Here is a 25325-nt window from a genome sequence, read left to right as displayed (position 1 = left end):
TAGTCTTCCTCCAGACACGGCGTGCGTCAGAGGTTGAAGATTGCTCTGGATCGCTCATGCTTGAGACACTAGTGTTAGGGTTCAGAAAGGAGGGAGAATGTGATTACACGATAACGAGTAAAAGGGCTTCGGGGCAAAACGACGTCGCTTTGCTGAGTGTGCAGGGGCTTAATTGTTCAAATGAATACAGAGCATTCCATGTATGATGTTTCAACGCCATGTCACGGGTTGTACATTACACCTCAGCGTTTTTCGACAACTTTAAACGAAGAAACTAATGGAAGGACTAATTGGTATCACGGAATATATAGATAGGGGCTAATTTGATATTTTATAAAGATTAGGGGCGTGTAGTCAATTTTCAAAAAGGACAGGGGCGGAGAGGGTATTTACTAAACAAATTTTGATGTTGAAAAAGTTAAGACTAAAGTGGAGTCATGATTCTATTCTATTACACGATGATACCGTATTCCAATGTTTTTGGCAAACTTCCAAAACGTGCACGCTCTTCAGACCTCCCTTTCCGCTTCTCTTTCCCCCCGCTTTCCCTCTCCACCCTGGTCTTCTCCGTTCTTCATCTCTCTCACCAGTCTAGTTCCTTCACTTAACCTCTTCTCCTAGCAAGTGGCCTCCACCACTAAGAGCTCCGATATTCCCAGGTTCCATTCTTTCCTTCTCTTACTTAAAACTAATTTGCTTCCCCTCTCTCTCTCTCTCTCTCTCTCTCTCTCTCACCTTGAAGCATACTTGATGGTGAAATAGAGGCTTCGTTGTTATCATCCAAGCTTTTATTATTTTATAAAAATATTTGTATTTTTCAGCTTGAAAAGGGTAACACCTTGTGCTTCTGCTTTTTGGATCCCAGTTGCATTCTCCCTCAAACGTTTCCCCTTTGATCTTAGCCTTTTACACTTTGCTCTCAGCAAGAACTATAACAACTCTTATATGCTAGATTTTTCGGTATTAGCATTCGAAAGAAACATTAGTAGTAGCAGTAGAGTTCATCGGAGGTTACTTATGGCGCAATTGGTTTCTTGCTTTCAAATTTTTCCTTAAATTGAACTTATAATTGATCTATTTCTACTGTGATAGTTGCTTTAAGCATTCTTTTTTCTTTTCTGTTTTCCCCTTTTTTTAATTTTATTTTTCTTCTTTTCCATTCTCTGCTGTTCTAGTTACTGGTTTGTATGTCGAGGGTACTATGGTTCAGATCGGAAAGGTTGTATAGATAATGAAAATCAATTTCCTTCATATAATTACTGTTATGATTTTTACTTCTAATAAAAGGGATCATAACTTCATAAGTGAGTTGAGATTGAGATGTGGCTTACATTAATCTGTTTGTTGATCCATTCTTTTAGCAGTCATTTATATACTTTTGTGTTAATGAAGATAAGTAGATAACAGTAAAATATTGTATTCTTTTCTATTAACAGATTATTAATATGTAAAAAACATATTGCACATTTGCACTGTACAATTTTGCCAAACCCTAAGCTGCTGATAGCTATGGGTCTCAAAGATTCAGAGACTTTTAGTTCTTTCTAATAACTTTGCCAATTGAAAATAGAAATAAGAAATCCTTGCGTTTCTTATGCGACTATGCGTTACTGTTTAAGCTCCTTGATTCCCTGTTTGTTTTGAGTATTAATTGAAAGTATCGTTTAGTTGTTTCCCGTTTATTCTGCTCCGTTTTTTTTTGTTTGATCTGTTTGTTTCCCATACTATTTTGTAAACTATACTGCCTTTTCCCCCTGTCTCCTACATAACTTTAAATTGATTTCATTTTTCATATTATTGTAAGGGTAAATTCAATGTTCCGGCAACTTCTCATTCTTTCGCCAACGATAAACATTCAACTTGATTTTGGAGCTTGAAATTCAATCTCATTTCTCATTTATGTTCATGGGTATCTTGAAAATTCATATATATTTATTTAGTTACCATGTTGTTCAAATTTTAGCAGGTTGGACACGGCATAGCTGGCCTTTGAAGCATAATTCAAAGTTTGATAAGAAGGAATGGTTTATATTGGGGCTCATGGTGTTCAAGCTCTGCACCGATACAAATATAGTGGCGTAGATCATTCGTACCTTGCCAAATATGTACTGCAGCCCTTTTGGAGCCGCTTTGTTAATTTTTTCCCGCTGTGGATGCCGTGAGTAATTTTATATGCTTTTTACTTTGAACTAATAATTTCTCACTGTTATCACTTAAGTTATAATAAAAAAATATCTGTTCGTTTCAAGGATGATAAATCATAGTATGAACTTCATTTGACAGATTGAGTGCTGGATCTAACTATAGGAACTTTTATAAAGTATGTATAATAATAATATATCGTTGTGAATTCAACGTAACCTTATACTACAATATTTGTCTGAATAAAAATGTAGACGAAGTTAACACTAGCCATAGGATATCTCATATCTCCCAGTTTTATACAGTATTAGTGTTTAAAATTTCGGTTTTTTATAAGAATGAGTAGTTAATTATTTGATGTGTTCACTTATATGAAGTTCTTTCAAGCTTTAAAATATAAACTAACCATCATTAGAAGTTAAGAGTATTTCGTGGTAGAATATACCAAAAAGGCACTTTACCGTATCATGTATTCTGTCATTGGCCTTCTGTTTTGTAATGGATAAATAGGTTCCTTATTCCTTCTCCTGTTCTAGCAGGTTAGTGTAATAAATAATTCCTGAATGGCTGTGGTAATAGTGGTTAAATGATGACATTTGTTGGAAATCCTTCCATGACTTACGAGCTATAAACAACTTAACATCTAAGATTCAGGAAGCTCAGCTCACAGTGCTTGTAACATTTGAATATTTCACTATATAGTTGTAGCTTGTAAGCACATTTTTGTTTGAATTTTATATGTTAAGGCCATAGCCACATACGATATTTTACTGACGGAGATGACAATATTTACATTTACTATTCGGCAATGATATCATTTAGTATTTTCAGAATTTCAAGTTTCAATTCTGAGCTACACTAACTCAGTTTTTCTCTGATGAATTCACATCTCTGGGCATCTTGGCATTCTGGGATTCTTTGCAGTCCAAACATGGTGCAATTTCTGCTTCCTTCATAACTAAAGTGTTATCTGTAATTGTTATTCTTGTTGTAACAAGCTTTATCTTTGCAGTTTGCACTGATAATGTGTTTGTTCTTTGGCTGCAGATCACTCTTACAGGATTTATGTTCTTGCTACTGTCTGCATTGCTTGGCTATGTAAGTGGAACTGAGTTAACTAGCTTGATTCCTTTATCTGTCCAAATGGCTAAGTCAAATACTGGTATTTATATTATGAGCCCAAATTCCGAAACTAATAAGCCCAATTAGGCAAATCTTGATGAATCCTGCCATTGCATAGGCGTTAAAGCCATGCAACAGTAATCTAGAAATATTCTCACTATTCTCTATCAAAGCTTTTAAGAGTTTGGATTGGAACATTGAATGGTTATTTCCTAGGTCCATTATGCTTAAGTTTATTTATTAATTATTCAGATATACTCACTTCAATTGGATACAGCTCCACCGAGATGGGTTAATTTTGCGCATGGCCTGCTTCTTTTTCTATACCAGGTATGGTTGTCCTCTTATTTGTTCATTTCTTTGCCCTTTTGATTATTCTACTCGGTTTTAATGCTGGTCACCCTTGTTTTGCCATCTTGATCATGAACAAACACATTAAGTTTTATATATGATCACAAATCTACACTCATTTCATGCGTGTAATATTTGCTTTCTAGATTGTCATGGCTGTGGTATTGTTTCATAATTTTACTTTTTGTCTGATTCCAGTTATAAGCTGAAGCTGTTTATATTTGTGATTGATTGTATTATCAGCATTTTTTGATATTAGAATCATGTTTGTCAATTGATGTCCCTCTTATTTGATACAACGTTGTAGAAAAAATGAATATATACTTCTCTCTTTCCTACAAGGACTTTCTACCTTTTTCTTTCCCTTTTTTATTTTTTAATTTTTGGGTTAAAGAAGAATTCCATTAAAGTGGGAAGAACAATATGACAAAATTGGGGATAATACTGTTTTTTTTTTTCCCACATAAGAAGAATTTCATTTAGAGGAGAAGGCTAATACAAATTGGGGATACGGGTTCCTCTTTACAAAAGCAAAACAAAACAACACTTTTCTATAAAGCATAGCTTTTCAATCTCTCAACATGTCTTAGAGGGAAAATCCTCTATAAAGACCATGAGCTTTACACCATATACATGCTAGGGATCTAATCCTACCCCATAAAACATGATTGTCAGAAAACTTGTCATATAAGGTGCATGAACACTGGGGATAATACTTCCCCTATACAAAAGCAAGCAAAAAATGATCTATCTATGAAACATCGCTTTCTGATCTCTCAACATGTCTCTGAGAGGATATCCCGTATAAACATGAACTTTAAACTAAACAGATGGCTGGGTGTTTAATCCTAATAAATTATATAAACTAGGTTACACATTTCATGTGTAGTTTATCCTAATAAATAAGTGGATATTGTCTTTCCAAAAAATGTGAAGTACTATTGTAATTTATCTATGGAAGACAAGGTAATTAATTCTCTTATCGTAGATTATTGCTGATAATTTGATATGTATATGCTTAGACATTTGATGCTGTTGATGGGAAGCAAGCTAGACGAACAAATTCTTCAAGCCCATTAGGGGAGCTGTTTGATCATGGTAATTTTTCTGCACTTTGGTTTTATCCCATTTCTTTTTCATAATGCACATATGTTAGTTACTAACAAAGGCACACTACTTCATTTCAGGGTGCGATGCACTTGCTTGCACAGTATGTGTCTTTTAGCTTTTGCTATTATTTCTAAACCATTAACTAAAAGAAACATTAAGAAATCATCTGTGTCAACTGCTTTTCAGTTTGAAGCATTGGCTTTTGGGAGCACAGCCATGTGTGGAAGAAGTACTTTCTGGTTCTGGTTGATATCTGCAATTACATTTTATGGTGCAACCTGGGAGCAGTAAGTTTATTATGTTTTATGCTTTACTTTGGACACATAAAAGTATAAAAACCCTCCTCTCTTTCTTGAATTAACGTATAGTAATTTTATTTCATTCACATGCATTACTATAGATCATCTTTCACTTTGTTAATACTTGTTCTTCAATATTTATATCTACATAAATATTCTCTTCTTGAGTTAAGTGTTGAGGAGGTAGGTTAACTGTTAACATGGAAAATTAAAATGTCGGCATGCCAAAACATCACATGTCAACATTTAACCTGCCATGTTATTACTTAATGAAGCACACTAACTGCAGGGACCAAAATAGACAACCTTTAAATTTATTGTGCCAAAGCCAATTTATTTTTATTTTTTTTAGGACTAAAACCTGAAAACAGCTATTTCGTAGAGACCAAAATTTTATTTAATCCCTAAATTTATGTAAATTTCGAATTCATATAAATTTATATTTTTGAACCACTGGCCCCGTTGTTTCTTTTTTAGTTTGCTTTCTAGTATGATGTATGTTGTTTCCCGTAATTAGAATAAATTTTTTCTCAAGAAAATCATATAAATTCTTTACATGTTCTATAAAGCATAAATATATTTTAATTTTAATTTTAATTTAAGAGAATATTATTCATAACAGCCATAAATAATTATTATTGTCAAATTATTCATATATTTAGATGAAGTACCTAATTGAAGAAATCTGAATGATTTAAAAAGTCACTACCATGACTTAAAAACTTACCAGTCATTTAGATTGTATGATACTAAAAATAATTTACAACACTATTTTATAAATTTACGTGAAATTAGAAAGCTAATGTAATTATATTAAGAATTTAATTTTGATATGGTAAAGTAGTTTTACACTAACTCATAGTTTAATATACATCCATTCATGTAATGTTATATTAGAAAAATAACTAGTTTTTGCAAAAAAAAAATGTGTGAATAGTCTTCCAAAAGAATGGATGTGGTTGGTTTACACTGTCAGTACATCGAAATTAAACTCTTATATTAGTTAGCATTTCTTTTGAAACTTCACACTGATTTTGTATTCATTTATGTTTTTGTCTAAATTATTTAGTGCACCATAGTGCCACTTGTGAAATATGTAGTATGTTATTTGTTTTGTATAATGATATTATGTGGCATTAATCTTTATTCCTTCTTGTAATAATGTTGCAAAATTTTATAATTATATAATATTCAAGTAAAATAAAAAAGAATAATATTCATGCAGAGATAAGTAGTGAAGATTGAAGACTGATATTAATTAAATGAGATAAGCTAGAGTAGTAAATAGTAAAGAAATAACAATCTTGCTCTACATTAAAAAATTGAATCAGGAAAGACAAAAAAGAGGGTTTGTTCAAGCAAAAATGTGGAGGTTCTCACTCCTATATAATATATGAGAAGCATGAAATAGAAACTCATTGATATTATACGTTGCATCTAATGGAGTATGAATTAGAGGCTGGTTTGAATTGAGTTAGATTAATTGGTGAAACCTTCATTTTGCATTTCTTTGCAAGCTGTTTGAAAATGATTCTGCGAGTGTTAAATGTAATTGTTAGATGAATTCACCAATTAGGCGACGTGTCGTGTACTGGTTTCACAATTCATCTATGTATTGGAACGCCATGGATAGCGAACTAATTACTTATGGGTCACAAATAGAGATAATAATGATGCTAGTTTGCATGCAAGACTCATAGGATAATTGATGCACAGTGAAAGATAACTTGGAAGATGATGTTTGGGCTTTGGATTTAGAAAAAGATAAAACAAAAACAAATTTACAAGAAACTAAAAAGAGGTAGGTTTAGTAATCTATGATGGTATTTCACATGGTCCTGAACGTACGCGCACTGAAATTGTACCAAATAGGTATACCCCCGCGTACCATATCTGACAGGTGGCGTACCCCGTATCGTGTACCTGTTTTCATGGGAATGTATTGCGATCTGGATAATTACTTTAATCGTAGGGGGAAAAAATAGTTGATCTGGCCTTTTTTAAAGTCCCCCCCCTCTCTCTCTTTCCTGAAGCTACTGTCACCAGCTCTGGAAAAGTACTAAAACAACTTTACCTAATTATCTTAATTTTTTAAGTGCATCTTGGAGTAATTTTTGATTGAGTCTTATATGTTGTTTTCTGGTTTATACTATTGTATTGATTTTCTTTTAACCTTTGTCTTGGATGCAGCTTTTTCACCAATACACTTATACTGCCAGTTGTAAATGGACCTACAGAGGGTCTTATGCTGATATATGTTGCTCACTTCTTTACTGCTTTTGTTGGTATGCCTTATCCTTGATTTTGATATACTTTTATTTATCATTGGGTAAAATATATCTTTTGTTCCTAACGTTTGCGATTTTTTTCAAAAATACCCATAATGTTTAATTCTATTCAATTTTGTTCCTAACGTTTTTTTATTTGTGTCAAAATTATCCCTAGAAGTTTTCAATTTTGTCCCTAACATTTTACATGGAGTTAACGTCTAGGGATAATTTTGACAAAAATCGAAAACGTTAGGGACAAAATTGAATGCAACTAAACGTTAGGGATATTTTTAAAAGAAATCGCAAACTTTAGGGACAAAAAGTATACTTTACCCTTTATCATTATTATTGTTATTGCTTTTACAACATCCAAATGAATGATGTTGTGATCATTATTTATATATAGGTTCTGAGTGGTGGGCTCAGCAGTTTGGAAAGTCTTTCCCATTTTTGAACTGGTTGCCTTTTGTTGAGGGTAAGCTATTCTTCAATATCAGATATTATTTTTATATCAGTGACCTAAAAGGTTTGGTGTTGTATTATTCAAGCTATTGGTGATCTATCAAAATAGAGCCTTACCAATTCGTAAAGAGCACCTTATAAAAAGGTTTTTTTTGTTATTTATATTTCAGAAGGCCTCACATGTATTTGGAGCCAGCTTTATGTACATGCTAAGGTGTCTATTCTATGATATTAGTTTTGTTAGAAATGAAGAGAATATCCTATAATGTCTCTATCATGTAGCTCAGCATATCAAAGAATATCTTGTAGTATTAGTTTGATATCTACCATCTCATCATTATTTCCTTATCTGATTAGATTAGGACTTTACTATTATTTTAAGTAGAGGTGAGGGTTCCTTTCTTGTAAGACACCACAACATAACCATATCAATATATTTCATATTATTTTGTGGTGTTTATTTTCTCATTTCCTCCTATCTAAAACCATTCTCAACAAATTTTGACACAACATAATCATATCAATATATTTCATATTATTTTATAGTGTTTATTTTCTCATTTCCTCCTATCTAAAACCGGTCTCAACAAATTTTACTGTCTCCTGATTTTAATCAACTTGTTATTTAAGTCTTTGCTTATGTTCTTGTCAGTTTAGGTGGTTGCCGATGTTGTCTCTGAACTTGTGATCTGGGCATATATAGGCACAGAAAACACATTCAGTTTGAGTTAGCCATGGTAGGGAAATCCTCTATGTCAAGAACAAAATCTTCAGAGTTGTCTAAATTTTTGCACTTTTATCTTGTTTTATTATCTTTTGGGAGGGTAAAGACCTTTGCTATAGTAGTCTCATTTGTAATGTCTAGAATACCAATTTTTTCATGTTTCTTCTTACACTGCCTTATAGTTTCAGTTACATCTTTAAAATTTCGGATTTCTTGTCATGTTTTCTAGACTAGTGGGAATTCCTGCGGTGGTTAGGATAATCTTGTCAAATATTTAGAAACTGATCATATTAATCTTATTAAGAGTAGTTATATTCCCATCTGCTGTACTTATCCCATAAACTGGAATGAAGCAAATTATGTGTAGCACAAATAAGCAGGATGGATACCATTTGGTTTTCCAGTTTAAGCCCGGCTTCACGGCCTTTGGATAGTGTATTAAAGTTCATCATTGTGTGGGTTCTTTCTTGATAAATAATTGCCCGGTTTATATTGTGCTTTCTGGATTTCAGGGATCACAACGTATAAAGTGGTATTGTTTTTGATGATAGCTTTTGGTGTTATACCAACAGTCACATTCAAGTACGTATAAACTGAATCACATACCCTATGATACTACCATAAAGCTCCCTCTTCTCAATACGCTCAACATCTTTTGGTTCCAATGCAGTGTTTGTAATGTTCATAAGGTTGTGAAGGCAAGAAACGGAAGCATGCCACTTGCATTGGCGATGGTAATATGTTCTCCTGTTTGATATTCTTTCTTTGAATCAGGTTTCCTCATTGACGTGTTTTCTTTATGGGCAGCTTTATCCATTTGTGGTGCTTGTGGGAGGAGTTCTTATCTGGTATAACTCAAACATGGACTATTTTTGTTACCAGTTTTATTTGTAAGAAATGTATACACTGCAAACATATCATCACACTTGGCTGATTTCTGTTCAGGGATTATTTGTCTCCATCGGACATCATAAGGAGCTATCCACATTTAGTGATTATAGGAACAGGACTAACTTTTGGATATCTTGTGGTGAGCTATCTGTGTTTTCAAATTTGATAAATGGTTGTTTATCTCCCTTTTATGACAAACTACTCTTTTGTTGTTATCTATATTTCCGGTGTCCATTTTAGCTCGTTACTAGTCATTAGTATTACTACTCTTAGCGAACTGGAGGATGAACCAATTTGCATAGGACTAGATGGCTGTCAGAATATTAATGGAAAGCCACAATTTTTTATTTTAACTAAATATGCTGAATTTGAAATTCCTTAAAGGATGCTCTTTGTTATGCTTTTGAGAATGTCTTAGATCACTTCGGTTATGTATTGAGCAATTGATAAAGGATTGTTTGTATTGGTGCTGGATTGCAGATCAGGAATCTGACACAAACACATGCTCTAATATGTACTAAATTTATGTTCTATCATTCTTCTGGTATCTATCTCGGGCATATAGTACCTAAAAATAAGCTGTCTTTCATGTTCTTGGTTTGCTGTGGGGTTCTCAACACTGCAAGTTTCAAATTTTTGTTTATTTGTGTACACTAGCCGCACAGTGTAAAACATTCTTTATTGAAACTTGGTTTTATCAATGGGTTTCTGTAATTTTTTTGTCTAAGGTTACTCCATACTGGTTGCCATTAGCATATTATTAGTGTAAGTTTGTCAATATGTTAACTTAAGTGCCTTTACCATCCATGTTATTTATTAAAATAAATTTTATCATATTTATATGCAAGCTGAAGAGCATAGTTGCATTTTCTACCAGTAGTTATGAACTGTGTGATATGGCCAAATCTGACATAATACACAAATTCATCGAAATCTTTTTAATAGTGTTAGCTGGAAAGGCAAGAGTGTAAACCAGACAATGGAAATTGTATTTGAAGTTTTTCTATTTTCTATTTTTTTTAATAGTATCAGTGCGCCCATGGTAATTTCAGTTTCTCTCTGGTCTTCTATATTTTCTCACTGACTCAACTTAATATATCTGCTTCCTTGTGTTGCTGTTCTTCCTCTTTAAATCTGACTTTTCACTGAGGAGTGCTTAATTTTTGCAGGGAAGGATGATTTTGTCCCACTTATGTGATGAACCCAAAGGCTTGAAAACTGGAATGTGCATGGTATTGAGGCTGTTTATTTGGATTTACATCCTTACTAACTCTCTTAATATACTTGATTTTACAACATATTTGGCTAGTATCTCTAGTTCTAAAACCGCAAACACTGCATATTGACATACAACCTTTTTTTTTTTTTAAAACATTTTAAGCAATTAAACTTTCATTTGTTAATGTCTTAACTGCAAGTTCACTTATATTCAGGAGTTTGAAGTAAAAGCAACTAAGATTCTTAGATATCGTCTAATGTCTTTTATGTTGTGTCTCAGTCCTTGGTTACAAAGTTAGGGCTGTTTGCCTGTTTGAAATAAATTGCATCCGGATATTAACTGTTATAGTATGTTTCGAGGGAGTTGCCGACAAAACTGGAGTGTTCTATTTATGAAATGGGAGGATATGATAAATGAGAATAATTTAGATAGGTCCATAAGTTATTCCTACAAATGGCTAGATGCTTCCCCTAATAAATGAGAGTTTTCCTTGGTGCATTGAGTATGAGAAATTGATAAAATTACTTTGAAAACATGAAACTTATTCATACACTTCTCAATATAATTTTTAATTGATAAATTTTAGTTTATCTATCACATCTTAGTTGATATGGTACAAGATAGAGATTCATCAGTGATACCGAATCCATTGATGGTGGGATGACAAAGAACGATGTTATCTAAATTAAATATTTAGCTGATTTCATTGAAGTGTTTCCTGGCTGAGTCTCTTTGATACTTAATGGAAGCATTATTTGCCTTGTACAGTCGCTCCTGTATCTCCCATTCGCCATTGCTAATGCACTTGCATCACGGCTAAATGATGGGTATGCGATATGATTGAGTTGTTAAATGTACATTATGTGTTTTTATGAGTTTCTCTGGTTTCTTCTTACAGAAATCCGTTGATATTTTCACAGGGCTCCTCTAGTGGATGAGAGATTTGTTCTTCTTGGTTACTGTGCATTTTCAGGTATACCTACCCCTTTTTTTTCAGCAACAAAAGATGAAATGTAATTTGGAAGTATAAAGGAAGAAGTACAAGAGAGAGGCTAAATATATCTGCCCTAAAACCAATAGCCTAATATACGAGAGAGACAAAATAAAAGGGGAAAGAAAAGAAAAAACATGATATCAAATCTTGCCAGTGAATATATCCAAACCCTAAAAAATAAGTAGGCGGCCTCTAAATGGGGGTGTTCAAATCCAAATCGATCTAAATTAAATCGCTTATCCAATTCAAACAAACCGAAAACTGATTAAACCGCATTAATTTGGATTTGATTGGATTCTATTTTTGGCAAGCCGCACGGTCTAGGGGTGGCAACACTACCCGAACCCGCGGGTACCCACCCTGCCCTTACCCGTTCGGGGCGGGTAATTACTCGCTCCCGCACCGGGATGGGTTTTAACGGGACGGGTTATTGGGCTGGGCGGGTCGGGTCGGGTTTAGGTTAAACCCGCCCCGGTATATATAATATATATATAAATATATATATTTTTAATATATAAAATATGTAACATATATAAAATAATTAGTAAAATGATTAATAATATTATATTATATTTAAATTTTTACTTTAATTTATGTTATGTATGTAAATGGTGGTTATATAATTTTTAAAATTTAATTTTATTTGTTGGATTTAATAATTATAGGGGCGGGTCGGGTACCCGCAGAGGCGGGTTAGGGTTTAACATTTTACTACCCGCGGGTAGGGGCGGGGCGAGTTTGATGCGGGTTTTTGTAGGGCAGGGCGGGGTCGGATAGAGCAAAAACCCGCCCCTACCTGCCCCGTTGCCACCCCTACGCACGGATTGGATCGCATTTCGGATCTACGTCTCAAAACCGATCCAATCGAATCCAAATTGCACAATGTGTTATAATGTTATTATTTTATTATTATATATTATGTTCAATTTGTTATAGATTTTTATGTTATTCATGTATTATTATTATTTAGTGAATATTATGTGAATTCAAAATGAGATTTATTTATTTATTTAGTTATTTATTTTAACTAATATATAATTTTATTTCTTTTGTTATGTTATTTTTGGTTTTTTTAACATATTGTTGAAATTTATTTAAAATTTGATGTTGAGATTTGTCATATATATATTTTTAATTTACAAAACCGCAAATTCAATTCAATCCAAACCCTTGAAATTGGATCGGATTCTCTAAAAAAAATCATCAAATCTAAACCATACCGCAAGTGAAATTAGTGTTCGGATCGAATGAAATTTTGACTTAAAACTGATCCAAACTGCACCGCAAACACCCCTATTTGTAAGTTGGCTAAGGAGGCCACTTTATTGTGTATCACAGACAAGCTTGATTATCATTTAAGCATTCATCTCCCTAAAATTATAAAATTATACATTTATAAAATGGAGAGTGTGGATTCGATTCCCATCAACTTCATTATACAAGTATAATATATCAAGGGTGCAGGTAGGATTAGGCCTAAACCCCCACCTGACCGGCTGACCCTACCTGTAGCTCAACCCGTTCTGCTCTCTCACCTACCCGAACAGGTTGGGTACCTGCGGAAATAAGGTTATGTGGAAGAGCCTAGGCGTCTTTCCTCCGTTTCTAAACTCTGGAACTAGAATAGACAATTTCACCGAATAGTTTGAACAGATCCAGCTATCACTAAGAGTACCTTATTGCTTGTCGGATCTGCATAACATGTTTCACACCCCAAAAAAACTCAAATTTTTCTCTGATGATTGGATTCTGCTAATGTTAATACAGGAACACTTTACTTGCATTTTGCTACATCTGTCATCCATGAGATTACGGATGCCCTGGGAATATATTGTTTCAGGTAAATTTTGGCATTTCTCTCCCTTTCTTCACTTCCAGTCCACCTGATGGACATAGAGAAAATCGGTTTGTGTATGCTATTATCATAGTTACATGGGCCACAATACGTTCTAGTATGAGAATGGGTATGCAATATGCCATATGTAAAATATTTTATGTGGAAAATATACAATTCCGGTACATAGATGAATTGGTACACGGTATGCTTAGTGAATTCATAGAATTGGCTATTATACATTCCACTTAATATTTTAAATAAATCAATGTATATTTTTGTTGAACCTGAAATGGTATTTATCTCGACTGTGGTCAGTTATAACATGATATAATTTTCTCTATGCTGAGAACCTGCTTTTGATATTGACCGTCTTGATTGTTGTTCAATTGCAGGATAACTAGGAAGGAAGCTTAAGTTACTGAATATATCGTTTAGGTATGTGCTTTTTCTATGTCATAACCACTTTTCCCCCCTTCTTTCGGGACACGTTCTTTGTTTAATACACTCTTGCAATATCGATCCAACGTATTTTTGCATTGTTAATTTCCTTTCTCTATGTTTCTGAGTCACTGTTTTTGTCACTTCAGCTTGCAAGTATACTTGCATGGCTTTGGTCAGTAAGAATTTTGCTATAGACTAACATTGTCCTTTTAACAGTTTAACTACATATATTGATTTTCATTGATGAGGAGGTTGAATGGAAACTTGAGTGTTTCAAACTCTTCAATTTTCAATTATTTATTTTTTATGCCTATCAAAAATTCAACATGTATTGCATCATAAGTATATGAATTGCAATGTGCATCTGATATGGTTATGTGACAACGGATAACTAAATTTATACCCATTTATAAATAGTGTTACACAAATAGATTAGAGGTTGCAGACTTTGCTGAGTGCTGACATGCCTTTGTCGAATGCTAATTTCAGTTCAGCTTAGTAATTTCCTTTTGTTGGGCATGGCCCTTTTTTTTTTTTTTGCTGTAACGGTAGGTTTGGGTGAAATTTTGAGTATCCAGCAAATAGCAATTGAGCCGGTCGACATTTATTTGGAATATGGCTATTCCCATGCCCGCAAATAGAAAGAGTTTCTTTTTCGTATTAAAAAAATAAAAATGAATTTTCAGTCTATTGAAAGGTCCAAAATGGGCCGTTAAGTTGTGGATATAATTTTATGTTATTTCTTAGAGTCGTGACATAGTGTGCAAAGCTTCTTAAGGAGTTGTAAAATGTAATTTTAATTACCGAAAATGTTAAAAATAGTTTTAGTATTAAACCCTATAGTAATGTTTTATTAAAATGAAGTTGTGTTTGTTTGTTTGATTTTTTTTTTTGAATGAAATAGCATAATTGATGTTTGCTCGAAAAAGTAATAATTTGAAGAGTGTAAGAGTTGGAATTGTCTGTTCCTATTCTTGAGCTCTTGATTAGGTTGTTTTCAAGAGCCAATGAAGAAAACAAACTCTAACCTAGACTTGGTTGTTATCCTTTGAAACTCGATTTGACATGTGTTTTGATGAAATAGGCTCGAACTTATGAGGAAAGAGTTGCGTGAATCTGGAGAATGATCTTATTGTTTAAGAGGATATGTGTTGCTTAAATTTAACATTTATTTGAATAGGTGGTGTTTGTTAAAAGAAAAACCATCTTGCAATAAAATAAGGATAAAAGTCAAATCAATAATCGAAGAGTTAGTCGTAGTAGGCTTTTATCATACTTTTGCGAACCGGTTGAAGAAATTAGGATTTGACGACTTGTGAATGAATGGTGGAGAACCACTAACCGGAAAGGAGGAATGGGAATGGAAGAAGCAATAAGTTGAAAAGGAAACTTAAGGCTAGGTCTTGTATCCTCCACGTACCACGTCAGCAACATAAATTGGTAAAGCAATGGTGTTGGATCAATTGTATCCTTAGCATTAGCAGCCTCCGGAAAAGTTGAGTTGGTAGTAGCTTTTGTTGAATCACATCCATTAGTTACTTTCACGGAAGGTTTCTTGTTACATATCACTTCAAGTAAATTTTGGAGCAATCACTTATACAGTCCAACGCTTTTATCTAACACCAGTTCCAACCTTATTATTGTCTGCTTATGATTGTTTGAAGCCAAAAAAATACCAACTGTCTTTTGTATTTATTTTTCTTGTAAGTATAATCAAAAGCAAGAACATTCTCAAAGTATTGGTAATCAAATTTTACTATGACCGTTAGCCCAAAACATATTTGCCAATATATTATCATCAATCAAATTGTATCTCGCGATGCACATAGCATCCGCACCTACTTTTCGCTCCGAATATACTATTGTTGCAATATAAACTCCATCCACAATCTTAGCACGCTTAGTCTTGTCAATATAATTGTTTGTATCCGTCTTACTAAATCCCATCAAAGAATACTCACATGCTTGCCTAACCATATACCCTAAGATCTTAGATGTTGGAACACCATGCACGTGTATACCATCAACATGTGTCTTTGTTGAATATGTCATTTCTCTAAAATTCAGTATCATATGGACCATCCCCGCTAGAGTTAAATCATGGTTGTGCTCCAGAATAACTTCCTAACTATTCATACCCTAGCCCAGAGATAGAAGTCAGGGTCTAAATAAACTAGCCCAATTATACAAGACTCAAAGAATTCGGTAGATTAAGGTAGGTCAATCAGCCTGACCTACATGGGACACAAATTACTCAACCCATGCTAGATCCGACTTGCATAACAAGTAAGTTTGTTAAAACTACTACTTTAGATGTGTTTCTTTTTAGTAACAACATGAGATAACTCCCATATATCAAGGTAGAAACCACCCAATGCTACAAAGTAGGGATACTCAGGACAAGTCGTCACCTTCCTCTATAAATACCTAATCAAATTCAGGTATTTTCAAGTCCAATTCACTAAAGCATGCCTAAAATCTTTGCTAACTTAAGCATCGAATCTTTTGCATGTACCACCTTCCATCCTCATTCAAAGACCTCGGACGGCTTTGCCTCGTTGGAAAAGACGTTAGAACCCTAACATAAAGGAGTTTGGACCTCAGGTCTATGCCTAAATCATATTAGTTTCAGGTAATCCTCAAAACATTGGCGCCATTGTTGGGGAATTGGAATTCAACAACAAACCATGGCGGAAGTTCACCCATAAGATGGACACATTGCATCCGATTTAGAATCCCATTGTGGGGGACATCCTAATAACAATCGAGCACTCTTTATACGCGAACATTCAAAAAGAGGTAAGGATACTACAGAGGACAGAGATAAAGGCGACTTAGGAGGACGAAGGATAGGTTCTCAAATTCACATTCCTGAAGGATCAAGAAACAGGGATGTAACGAAAATCATGGGATTGGTCCATGGTCATCAAGGTTGTTTAAAAGAACTAAAGATTGAGTTAGAGTGATAATGCGAATCTGAACAACTGTTGCGGAGAGAGATATGAAGCCGTATAGATCTTGAAGAAAAATTGAAGAGGTTGCAATTCAACCTTAAGGGTAAAAAATCCTGGACTGACCTGATGCAACCTCTTTAGGAAGCGATTACCCATTCTCAGAGGAAATCATGCAGGCTAAAGTTTAGGAGTTTTAGAAACCCAAATATGGATCTCTACAATGCCATTTTAGACCCATGACATCATCTAAGCAATTTTAAAAGTCGTATGTACTTGCTAGATATGTCTGATGCAACGATGTGCAAAACATTTTCGACTACATTAACCAATGCCGCAATGAAGTGGTTTGACAGCCTCCCGCCCAGATTGATTACCTATTTTGATAACTTAGCCAAAAGCTTCCTCACACTTTTCTCAATTTAGAAATACAAGACCAAACACGCTTCAAACCTCTTGGTTATCAAACAAGAGGTCGGAGAGTTTCTTAGAGCCTACATGAAAAGTTTTAACAAAGCGTGTTTAGAAATCCAAAATCTACTCATTGAAGCAGCTATCATGGGATTCGTCAATGGTCTCAAGGTGGGTCCTTTCTCACAGTCAATATCAAAGAGGCACCCGACCTTTTTGTATGAAGTACAGGAACGGGCTGAAAAATATATCAATATGGAAAAAACTACTTAGATAAGAAAGCCTGCACCAGGACACGACAACCAATATCAGCCCTGAAATAATGAAAAAGATTAGAAGAAAAAAGGAGGAGATAACTCGAACATGCCTCGAAGGTATCCTCCTATACTCTGTTGCGAGTTTCCTTGGTAGATGTCTGCAGAAAAATATGTCACACTGAAAAGATCCCACCTCCAAGGCTAATTTGAAGTAAGAAAGGGGGAAATTGGTCAGAATATTACGAATACCATAAAATTTATGGTCACTCTATTAGTGATTGTTATTTTTTGAAGAATGTGATAGAAAAATTTTTCAAAGAAGGGCGATTGGACAAATACATTGTCGGAAGGTCAACGAAGCTAACAAAAAAAAAATAGAGGAGGAAAATAGAGAAAAGAAAGAACAACCAGCAAGAACACTTGAGAGACACATTCATGTGATCGTTGGTGGGTTTGTAGGAGAAGAAATAACCAAGTCCTCCTGTAAGAGACATCTGAAGGAAGTTTATCAAGTTAGAGAGAATGAAGAAAAGTCCGATTTGCCCATAATAACCTTCACGGAGGAAGATGCAAAAGGTGTGATCCTTGGTCATGAGGGGTTGGTCCACAATTAACGAAAATTGAAATAGCAAGAAATTAAAGAAGCAAGCAATAACTAAATATCAAAAGAAATTAAATTAGGAGCAATTAACGTGAGTAACTCAAGAATGAAAGCTAATTCAAATTCTAAAAGATCTTTGCAAGGGTTAAGGATTAAGGATCACTGTCCTTGTCACTAACCATAATATCATAACTACAAAGAGCAAATTCAATTAATCAATCTCTACAAATTGAGAAAAGTCAATTAGGGTTAATTAATCATAATCTACAAGTCTTAACTAACTTACTAATTGAAATGACTAAAAGATTAGTGTGGAAATAAAACTAATTAACATATCTAAATTATCAATAAATTTGGACATTAGTAACTCAAGATCATCCAAGTTTTCAACCCAAGCCAAGAATGTAAAATTTACTCTATAACTAAGTGAGACATTTTATCAAACACTTGCAAGGCATAAACACAAAACTTCATATATTGCAAGAAATATTAAAAACTATGACTACCCATTACAAGAGTTGAATGATAACAATAAAATTAAGCAATAATAAAGCATAAAACATCAAATTCATAAATAAAAAACATAGATCTAACTAGAATCATAAACTAAATAACATAATAAGAAACTAACAAGAAAGTGCTAATGAACTAAAACAATAGAACAAGAAATGCAAATAAAACTAAATTAAAACAAGATTAAAAATTAAAACTAGAGAGAAATTGTTAAGAAATTAACTAAATCTATCCTAATTTTGGAGAAAGGGAAGAACTTTTCTCTCTAGAAACCTAAAAATATAATCCTAAAACTAACACTAAACTCTCTTTTGCTTTCCTCCTTCATATTTTCTCTTTAAATACTAAAAAAATTATGAAGTTTGGATCCTTTTGGAGGCCCAAAATATGAGCTACGTTCAACATTAATGGTGTCATGTAAGGCTTAATTTGCGACGCAAAAAATGGTGGTGTACGCGATTCATAATGTCCACTATAAACATATACATATAATTTTGAATCTCTAGATGTTAGCTTTCAAATGCCATTGGAACCGCTTCATTTGGACTCATATAGCTCAAGTTATGATCAAATTAGTATGAAGAGGTCAAGATTAACAGCATCCGAAACATTCTTAGCACTAATATTTGGTTGCGAATTACACCTATGATCATTGAGAATTGGAGAAAGTATTCAACATAAAAGTTGTAGATCTTGAGTTCTTATTTCAAATGACTCTAAGTTTGCTCCATCGAATCTCTATAGCTCTTTGAGATGTCTTTTCCTTAAACAATGTTGTGTATATCAACACGAAAACCCAAACAAAAACTTCTCATGGGTACCAGTTGGATATCAAATGAATTAAGCTTAAAATCAAAGGTAAAATCTATTCAAATTATCAATTATCAAAATTGGAAGAGAATTTGAAACCAATTGAAATTGCATGAAAAGTAAAAGAAAAATTATTAAAATCCAAGTAATAGTTATCTTGCTGGACTTAGTCAGGCAAATAGAAAAGAAAGTTGTTGTTGTAGGCGCATAAAACAAGGAAATAAAGAAAGTAGTAAAGAATCGATGTAAAACAATAATGAGAAAACAGTTAAAGCTTTGGAGATGTTTATCCTTCCGGATTAGTACTTCTTATTGACTATATTAACAATGAATGATTCATTATATGGTAAAGCTGTAAGTGATTAACGCCAGGGTCAGTGGTCAATTAATCTCCTCTAATCCATATCAAACGCCAGGGTCAGTGGTCATTTAATCTGAACGAGAATGAAGCTCACGCAATTCAATCTCTCTTGATCCTAATTAAAGTGCCACAGACAAGGTTAGATCTTTCGGATCGGAGAATGAAGCTCAGTATTCTAGCCTTAGCACCACAAAAACCTCAATTACCCAGAACTAACCAGATTTTATGTCACATATCCCAATTAACCCAGATAACTTGTTGGTCTAGGAGATGTATTCTCAAGCTGTAGTTCAATACTATCCGGTCAAGGACTCGCAAGAACTCATGTAGAAAAAAGGGTCATACTTCCGTTCTACCCTAGATTCATTTAGATGAAGAATGACAATACATCATAGAATAGAATCAAACATATATTAAAATAGAGAAGTAATAATATTAATCCATGGGAATAAGCAGAGCTCCTAACATTAACCTAGGAGGTTCAGTTACTCATGCTTTACAAAGAAAACAAAGAAGGTGTAAAGTAATGTGTCTGACTCTCCTCCCTGGAGGCGTGATCCTTAGGAGGAAGGAAGTCTCTTATTTATAGTAAAAACTTCTAAGACTAAAGCTAAAAGATATTATTTTTAATTAAAAATTAAAAAATAAAATAAGAAAAGCCTAAGGAGTGCTAAAATCCACTTTGGGGCCCACTTGGTGAGTCTTTGGATAAAGATTGGCGTTCAACTTGGGTTCTGGACGTTGAACTTCGCTAATCCTACTCGCTGGCTGGCGTTGAACGCCAGTTTTAGGTGTTCAACTTGGGAGGTTGGTCTTTCTTGGGCGTTGAACTCCAAATGTGGACGTTCAACGCCAGTTTTGGCAATCGTTCTGGAAGAGAAGTGAAAGAGCATAACCGTCGGCTAAGAATTTCTTCTTGGTTAGAGGAAATAACTTCGTTGTATAGTTTCCAACCGACAAGCAATGCTCAATCAAAGTTTTAAATGTTTGGTTGTCACAAGTACAAACCCCAATGAAAATTAACCAAAGTATTTAAATCTCGGGTCGTCTCACAAGGAATTGCAATGAAGTGCTCAATTATTGGCTATGAAGATGCAAGGGGGTTTGATTGGTAAAAGGGCAAGAAAATAAATGGCAAGAAAAGTAAAGCAAACAATTAAAGAAAGCAAATAATAAAGAGAGACATTCATGGCAAGGATTGAGAATATAGGCTTTCTATCCTAGTCATACAATGATTAACAAGAATTCATCCTATTTAGTCATCTCCAACATGGAAGAAGGTAAAATGTTAGCTTCACACGAGAGAACGTCAAATGAGACTAGTTAATCATATTACAATAATTAGCAAGAGCTAATCCTATTTCGTCATCCCCAACATCAGAAGAAAGTCAAATAGGACTAGTTAATCTCAATCCAAAAGTCTTAATAAACTTACTAATTGAATTAGCAAGAGATTAGAGTCAATGGAAATAATATTAACTAATCACTCTAGATCACCAACATGAGTTGGGTATTCATGATTCAAGATCACCTAATTTCTCTTACCAAGCCAAGAATGCTCAAAAATCTACTCTCACATCCAGCCAAGCATTTTGTCAAACACTTAGAAGGCATAAAAGAAAAGCATAATAAATGTGCAAGAATAATAAAATCTAACAACTACCAATTGCAAGAAATTAACTATAACTACTCAAATTAACAATGAAGGAACATAAAACATCAATTGCATTAAAGGAAATCCAAATCCAACAATAATGTTCATATACTAAAAAGAGGCACAAAAGGAGAAATTAACAAGGAAACTAAGAGAATTAAACTACTAGAGCATGAAAATGTAAAGAAAACAATATGAGAACAAGAAATTGAACCTAGATCTAAGATGGAAATAAGCCTAAGAACGCTAATTCTAGAGAGAAGAAGGAGTTTCTCTCTTTAGAAAACTAACCTACATGATGCTAACCTAAAACTAATTGCTCCCCCTTTGCCCAAGTTTGAATTCTGCATGAAATACCCTCAGAAACGAGTTGGATTTGGGCCTGGGAAGCTCAGAAATTGCTCCCAGCGAATTCACTTTAATGAGGTCACGTGATCAGTGTCACGCGTGTGCGTGGTGACGCGTGCGCGTCGCTGGCCAAAATTCCTCCGCACGCTTACGCGTGGGTGACGCGTGCGCGTGACCTTTGATTCTCCAAATGCTCATTTTTTCATGAATTCTCCACTTTGCATGCTTTCCTCTTCACTTATTCCATCCAATACTTGCCTTATGAACCTGAAATCACTCAACAAACACATCAAGGCATCGAATGGAATTAAAGTGAATTAAAATCACCAATTTAAGGGTCTAAAAAGCATATTTTTACACTTAAGCACAAATTAAGGGAGAATTACAAAAACCATGCTATTTCATTGAATAAATGTGAGATAAGTTGATAAAATCCCCTAAATTAAGTACAAGATAAACCACAAAATTGGGGTCTATCAAACTTTTCCACACTTAAACTAAGCATGTCCTCATGCTAAACTCAAGAAAGAAACAAAGGGTATCAACATTTATTCAATGCAAACTATCTAAATTCAACCTATCTAAATGCAACTACTTGGTTAAAATAAATCAATTTCCCAAGAAAGCATATATGAACACAAGGGCTAAAGCAATAGCAATCAAATCAAACCCACAATTGAATTGAGTTATTAAAAAGAATGTACAAACTTGCAAGAAAAGAGATGATCATGGGTGAAAACATGTAATTCAGCAATTGAACCTTCACCGGATGTTTATCCGCTCTAGTCACTTGATGACATATCATCATGTCATGTTTTTCTATGCTTTTTCTTTGTTTTTTTAATAGGTTTTATGCACTTTCTTGAGCCATAAGTAAGCCAATTGGGTAGAATTTCATGTTTCCTTTGATTCAATCAATCATGGATAAATTGATGCATTTTCATGAGATTTTGTGCTATAATTGTCATATATTATGAAAGAAAAACAATCTCATGATTTTGAGCATAGCTTTGATACTTTTGATTGATTGATGATAGGTGAAAAAGCTTTGAAGAAGGTTGAAGAAAAGAAGATGGCAAGGGCAAGAAGGAGGACTCACTTTTGAGCTAAAGTTTGCCTCAAACTTAAGCTCAAACGTGAGGAAAAGCAAAATTTCACCCAGGGAGGCCAGAAGCTTGCGCCAACGTTTGCCTCAAACTTTGAGTCAAACGTTGGCGCCACAACAAGCACACCCAGGGAGCAAAAAGCTGGTGCCAACGTTTGACTCAAAGCTTGCGCCAACGTTTGCCTCAAACTTTGAGTCAAACGTTGGCGCCATTTGAGTATGAAGAGGAGTCCCTGATTGAAGGTTAAATGGAGCCACATTTGCGCCAACGTTTGCCTCAAACGTTGGGCCAAACGTTGGCCAAGAAGCATGCAAGGGAGGATCCACGTTTGGCTCAAAGTTTGACCTCAAACTTTGGCTCAAACGTGGATGACAGCAAAGGGAGGCTAGCTGATATGAAAAACTTGAGTCAAAGTTTACCTCAAACTTTGATTCAAGCTTTAATGGTTCATGGCCCGGTTCACAAGTGGGTTTCTCTCCAACTTCAAGAGCAATCAACAGAAGCTATCTTCAACCCAATTCCATCAAGGCCAAAAGCCCAATTGACATCACTCAAAGGCACAAGAAACAATTTGATTAGGAATTTCATTTTCTTTGTAATTTGCTTTCAATTTCATTTTCATTTGTCATGTTTGTAAAAGCCTATAAAAAGGCATCATTTTCATTTTAGAAAGGAGGTTGGCTCCAATAGGGAGTTTTGCACTCTTTAGTTTTCATTTTGCTCTCTCTTTTAATTTTCATTTCTGTTTTGAATCTTGGGTAAAGAATTGAAGAACTTCTGTTTCAATCTTACCTTGAGATCTTTTGTTTGCTTTCTGCATAATTCTAGAATTTAAATTTCAATTCTGTTTACTGCTTCCAACTCTCCTTTTTTCTGCAATTTACTTTTCCATTTTCAATTTGCAATTCTTGTTGGATCAAGGAAGGACTTGAGATCTAGACTTGCTTTCTAGTCTCCTCCACCCCTGAGATCCTCAACATCCTTTTAATTGCTGCAATTTAGCATCAGTCATTTTCTGTTTTTAATCTTTCAAGCATTTTTACTTTCTGTTGCATTGCTTCCGATTTACATTTCCTGCAAATTTACATTTTCTGCACTTACTCTAAGTTACTGGTTTACTGCTTCTCTTTAATTTCCAGCACCCTAGCCCCTTTACTTTTCATGCAATTTACATTTCTTGCAATTTAAGTTTCAGCTATTTTACTTTTTTGTTCTTTAAGTTACATGCAATTTTACTTTCTGCATCTTTAAGATTCATTGCAATTTACTTTCTGTTGGCTACATTTCACACAATTCACTCAATGTTAGCTTGACTAAACTAATCACCCACTAAAGTCACTTGATCAATCAATCCCTGTGGGATCGACCTCACTCTAAGTGAGTTTTACTACTTGATGCGACCCGGTATACTTGCCGGTTAGTTTTAGGTGTTTTGGAAATTCATTTTTCTACAAAAACACCATCATCACTCAAGTGTATAGGGTTGATTCACTCAATTCTCCCCTAATCATACTTTTCAAGATTTGTTTTTCATCTAACAATCAACAATTATTTTCATACATGCATACAAATATCATGAGGACTTTTCCATAGGTTGTAATGGGGTTAGGGTCAAGGTAGGATGCATATGGGTAAGTGGACTAGAGTTTGAATCTTTGATTAGCCTAAACTTTCCACCTAACCTATATAGCAACCTATACAATTCTAAACAAATCTAACTACCCATTCTTCACTTTTTCACACACTCATGCATTCTCTTTTCGATCACCACACATATGCATTGACTTTTATTGAACTTTACTTTGGGGCATTTTGTCCCCTTCTTATTGCTTTTTTTTCTTTCTTTTTCTATTTTTTTAATATATATTTTTTTCTTTTTTTTTCAAACTAAAATATACACAAAAGCATCAATGCATATGGTTTAAACATAATTAATACATGAGTATGTACCAAATTCTCATGATTTTCAACAAAATCACAAAATACACTTTTATCTCTACCCCATGTTTTCAACTCTCCCAAAATCAAATGATAAACACTCTCACTAGCCTAAGCTAATCAAAGATCCAAACAAGGGACATTTATTATTTTTCACTTTAAGGCTTGTAATGTGCTAAAATAAAAACAAATGGGTTAAGCATAGGCTCAAAATTGGCTAACAATGGAAGATAAAAGGTAGGGTGATAAACACCATTTTTAGGGTTTATCTTGTACTTAATTTAGTGGATTTTGTCAACTATTCTCACATTTATTCATACAATTTGCATGGTTTTAAGATTTCTTCCTAATTTTATGCTATGAATGAAAACATGCTTCCAAGGCCTTAAAATCACTAATTTTTAATCCTCTCTTATTACCATTCGATGCCATGATTTGTTTGTTAAGTGATTTCAGAGATTATAAGGTAGGAATTGCTTGGAGGATAGAAAGGAAGCATGCAAAAGTGGAAGG

The 25325-nt window shown here is 34.1% G+C and overlaps 1 protein-coding gene across 7 annotated transcripts; it reads left to right on the top strand.

The window, feature by feature from the left end:
- Positions 1-445: 445 nt before the first annotated feature.
- LOC112750474 (choline/ethanolaminephosphotransferase 1) lies at positions 446-23727 on the top strand. Of its 7 annotated transcripts, none has more exons than XM_072216565.1 (19): positions 446-659; positions 1967-3076; positions 3190-3240; positions 3517-3594; positions 4638-4713; positions 4803-4825; positions 4912-5012; positions 7215-7309; positions 7701-7769; positions 8993-9062; positions 9151-9214; positions 9288-9328; positions 9426-9510; positions 10541-10603; positions 11359-11417; positions 11511-11563; positions 13352-13424; positions 13814-13856; positions 22806-23727. In XM_072216565.1, exons 2-18 carry the CDS (start codon positions 3020-3022, stop codon positions 13833-13835), a joined length of 1080 nt encoding a protein of 359 aa, XP_072072666.1. In that variant the 5' UTR covers positions 446-659; positions 1967-3019; the 3' UTR covers positions 13836-13856; positions 22806-23727. The 7 variants fall into 7 exon arrangements, with proteins under 7 accessions (XP_072072666.1, XP_072072663.1, XP_072072665.1 ...); XM_072216562.1 differs by lacking the exon at positions 22806-23727 and adding an exon at positions 14415-14721; XM_072216564.1 differs by lacking the exon at positions 22806-23727 and adding an exon at positions 14079-14158.
- Positions 23728-25325: the final 1598 nt, after the last annotated feature.

Source organism: Arachis hypogaea, chromosome 15 (assembly GCF_003086295.3).
Source record: "Arachis hypogaea cultivar Tifrunner chromosome 15, arahy.Tifrunner.gnm2.J5K5, whole genome shotgun sequence".
NCBI lineage: Eukaryota > Viridiplantae > Streptophyta > Magnoliopsida > Fabales > Fabaceae > Arachis > Arachis hypogaea.
Note: the sequence above shows the minus strand (reverse complement) of the source record. Positions and strands in the feature narration are given on the sequence as shown.

Bases quoted from the DNA above. Each gene is read 5' to 3' on its own strand.
- LOC112750474 (XM_072216565.1), top strand. From the start codon at position 3,020: ATGAATTCACATCTCTGGGCATCTTGGCATTCTGGGATTCTTTGCAGT. The intron at 3,077-3,189 runs GTGCAATTTCTG...CTTTGGCTGCAG, and splicing joins TTCTTTGCAGTCCAAACATG to ATCACTCTTACAGGATTTAT. The intron at 5,013-7,214 runs GTAAGTTTATTA...TCTTGGATGCAG, and splicing joins TATGGTGCAACCTGGGAGCA to CTTTTTCACCAATACACTTA.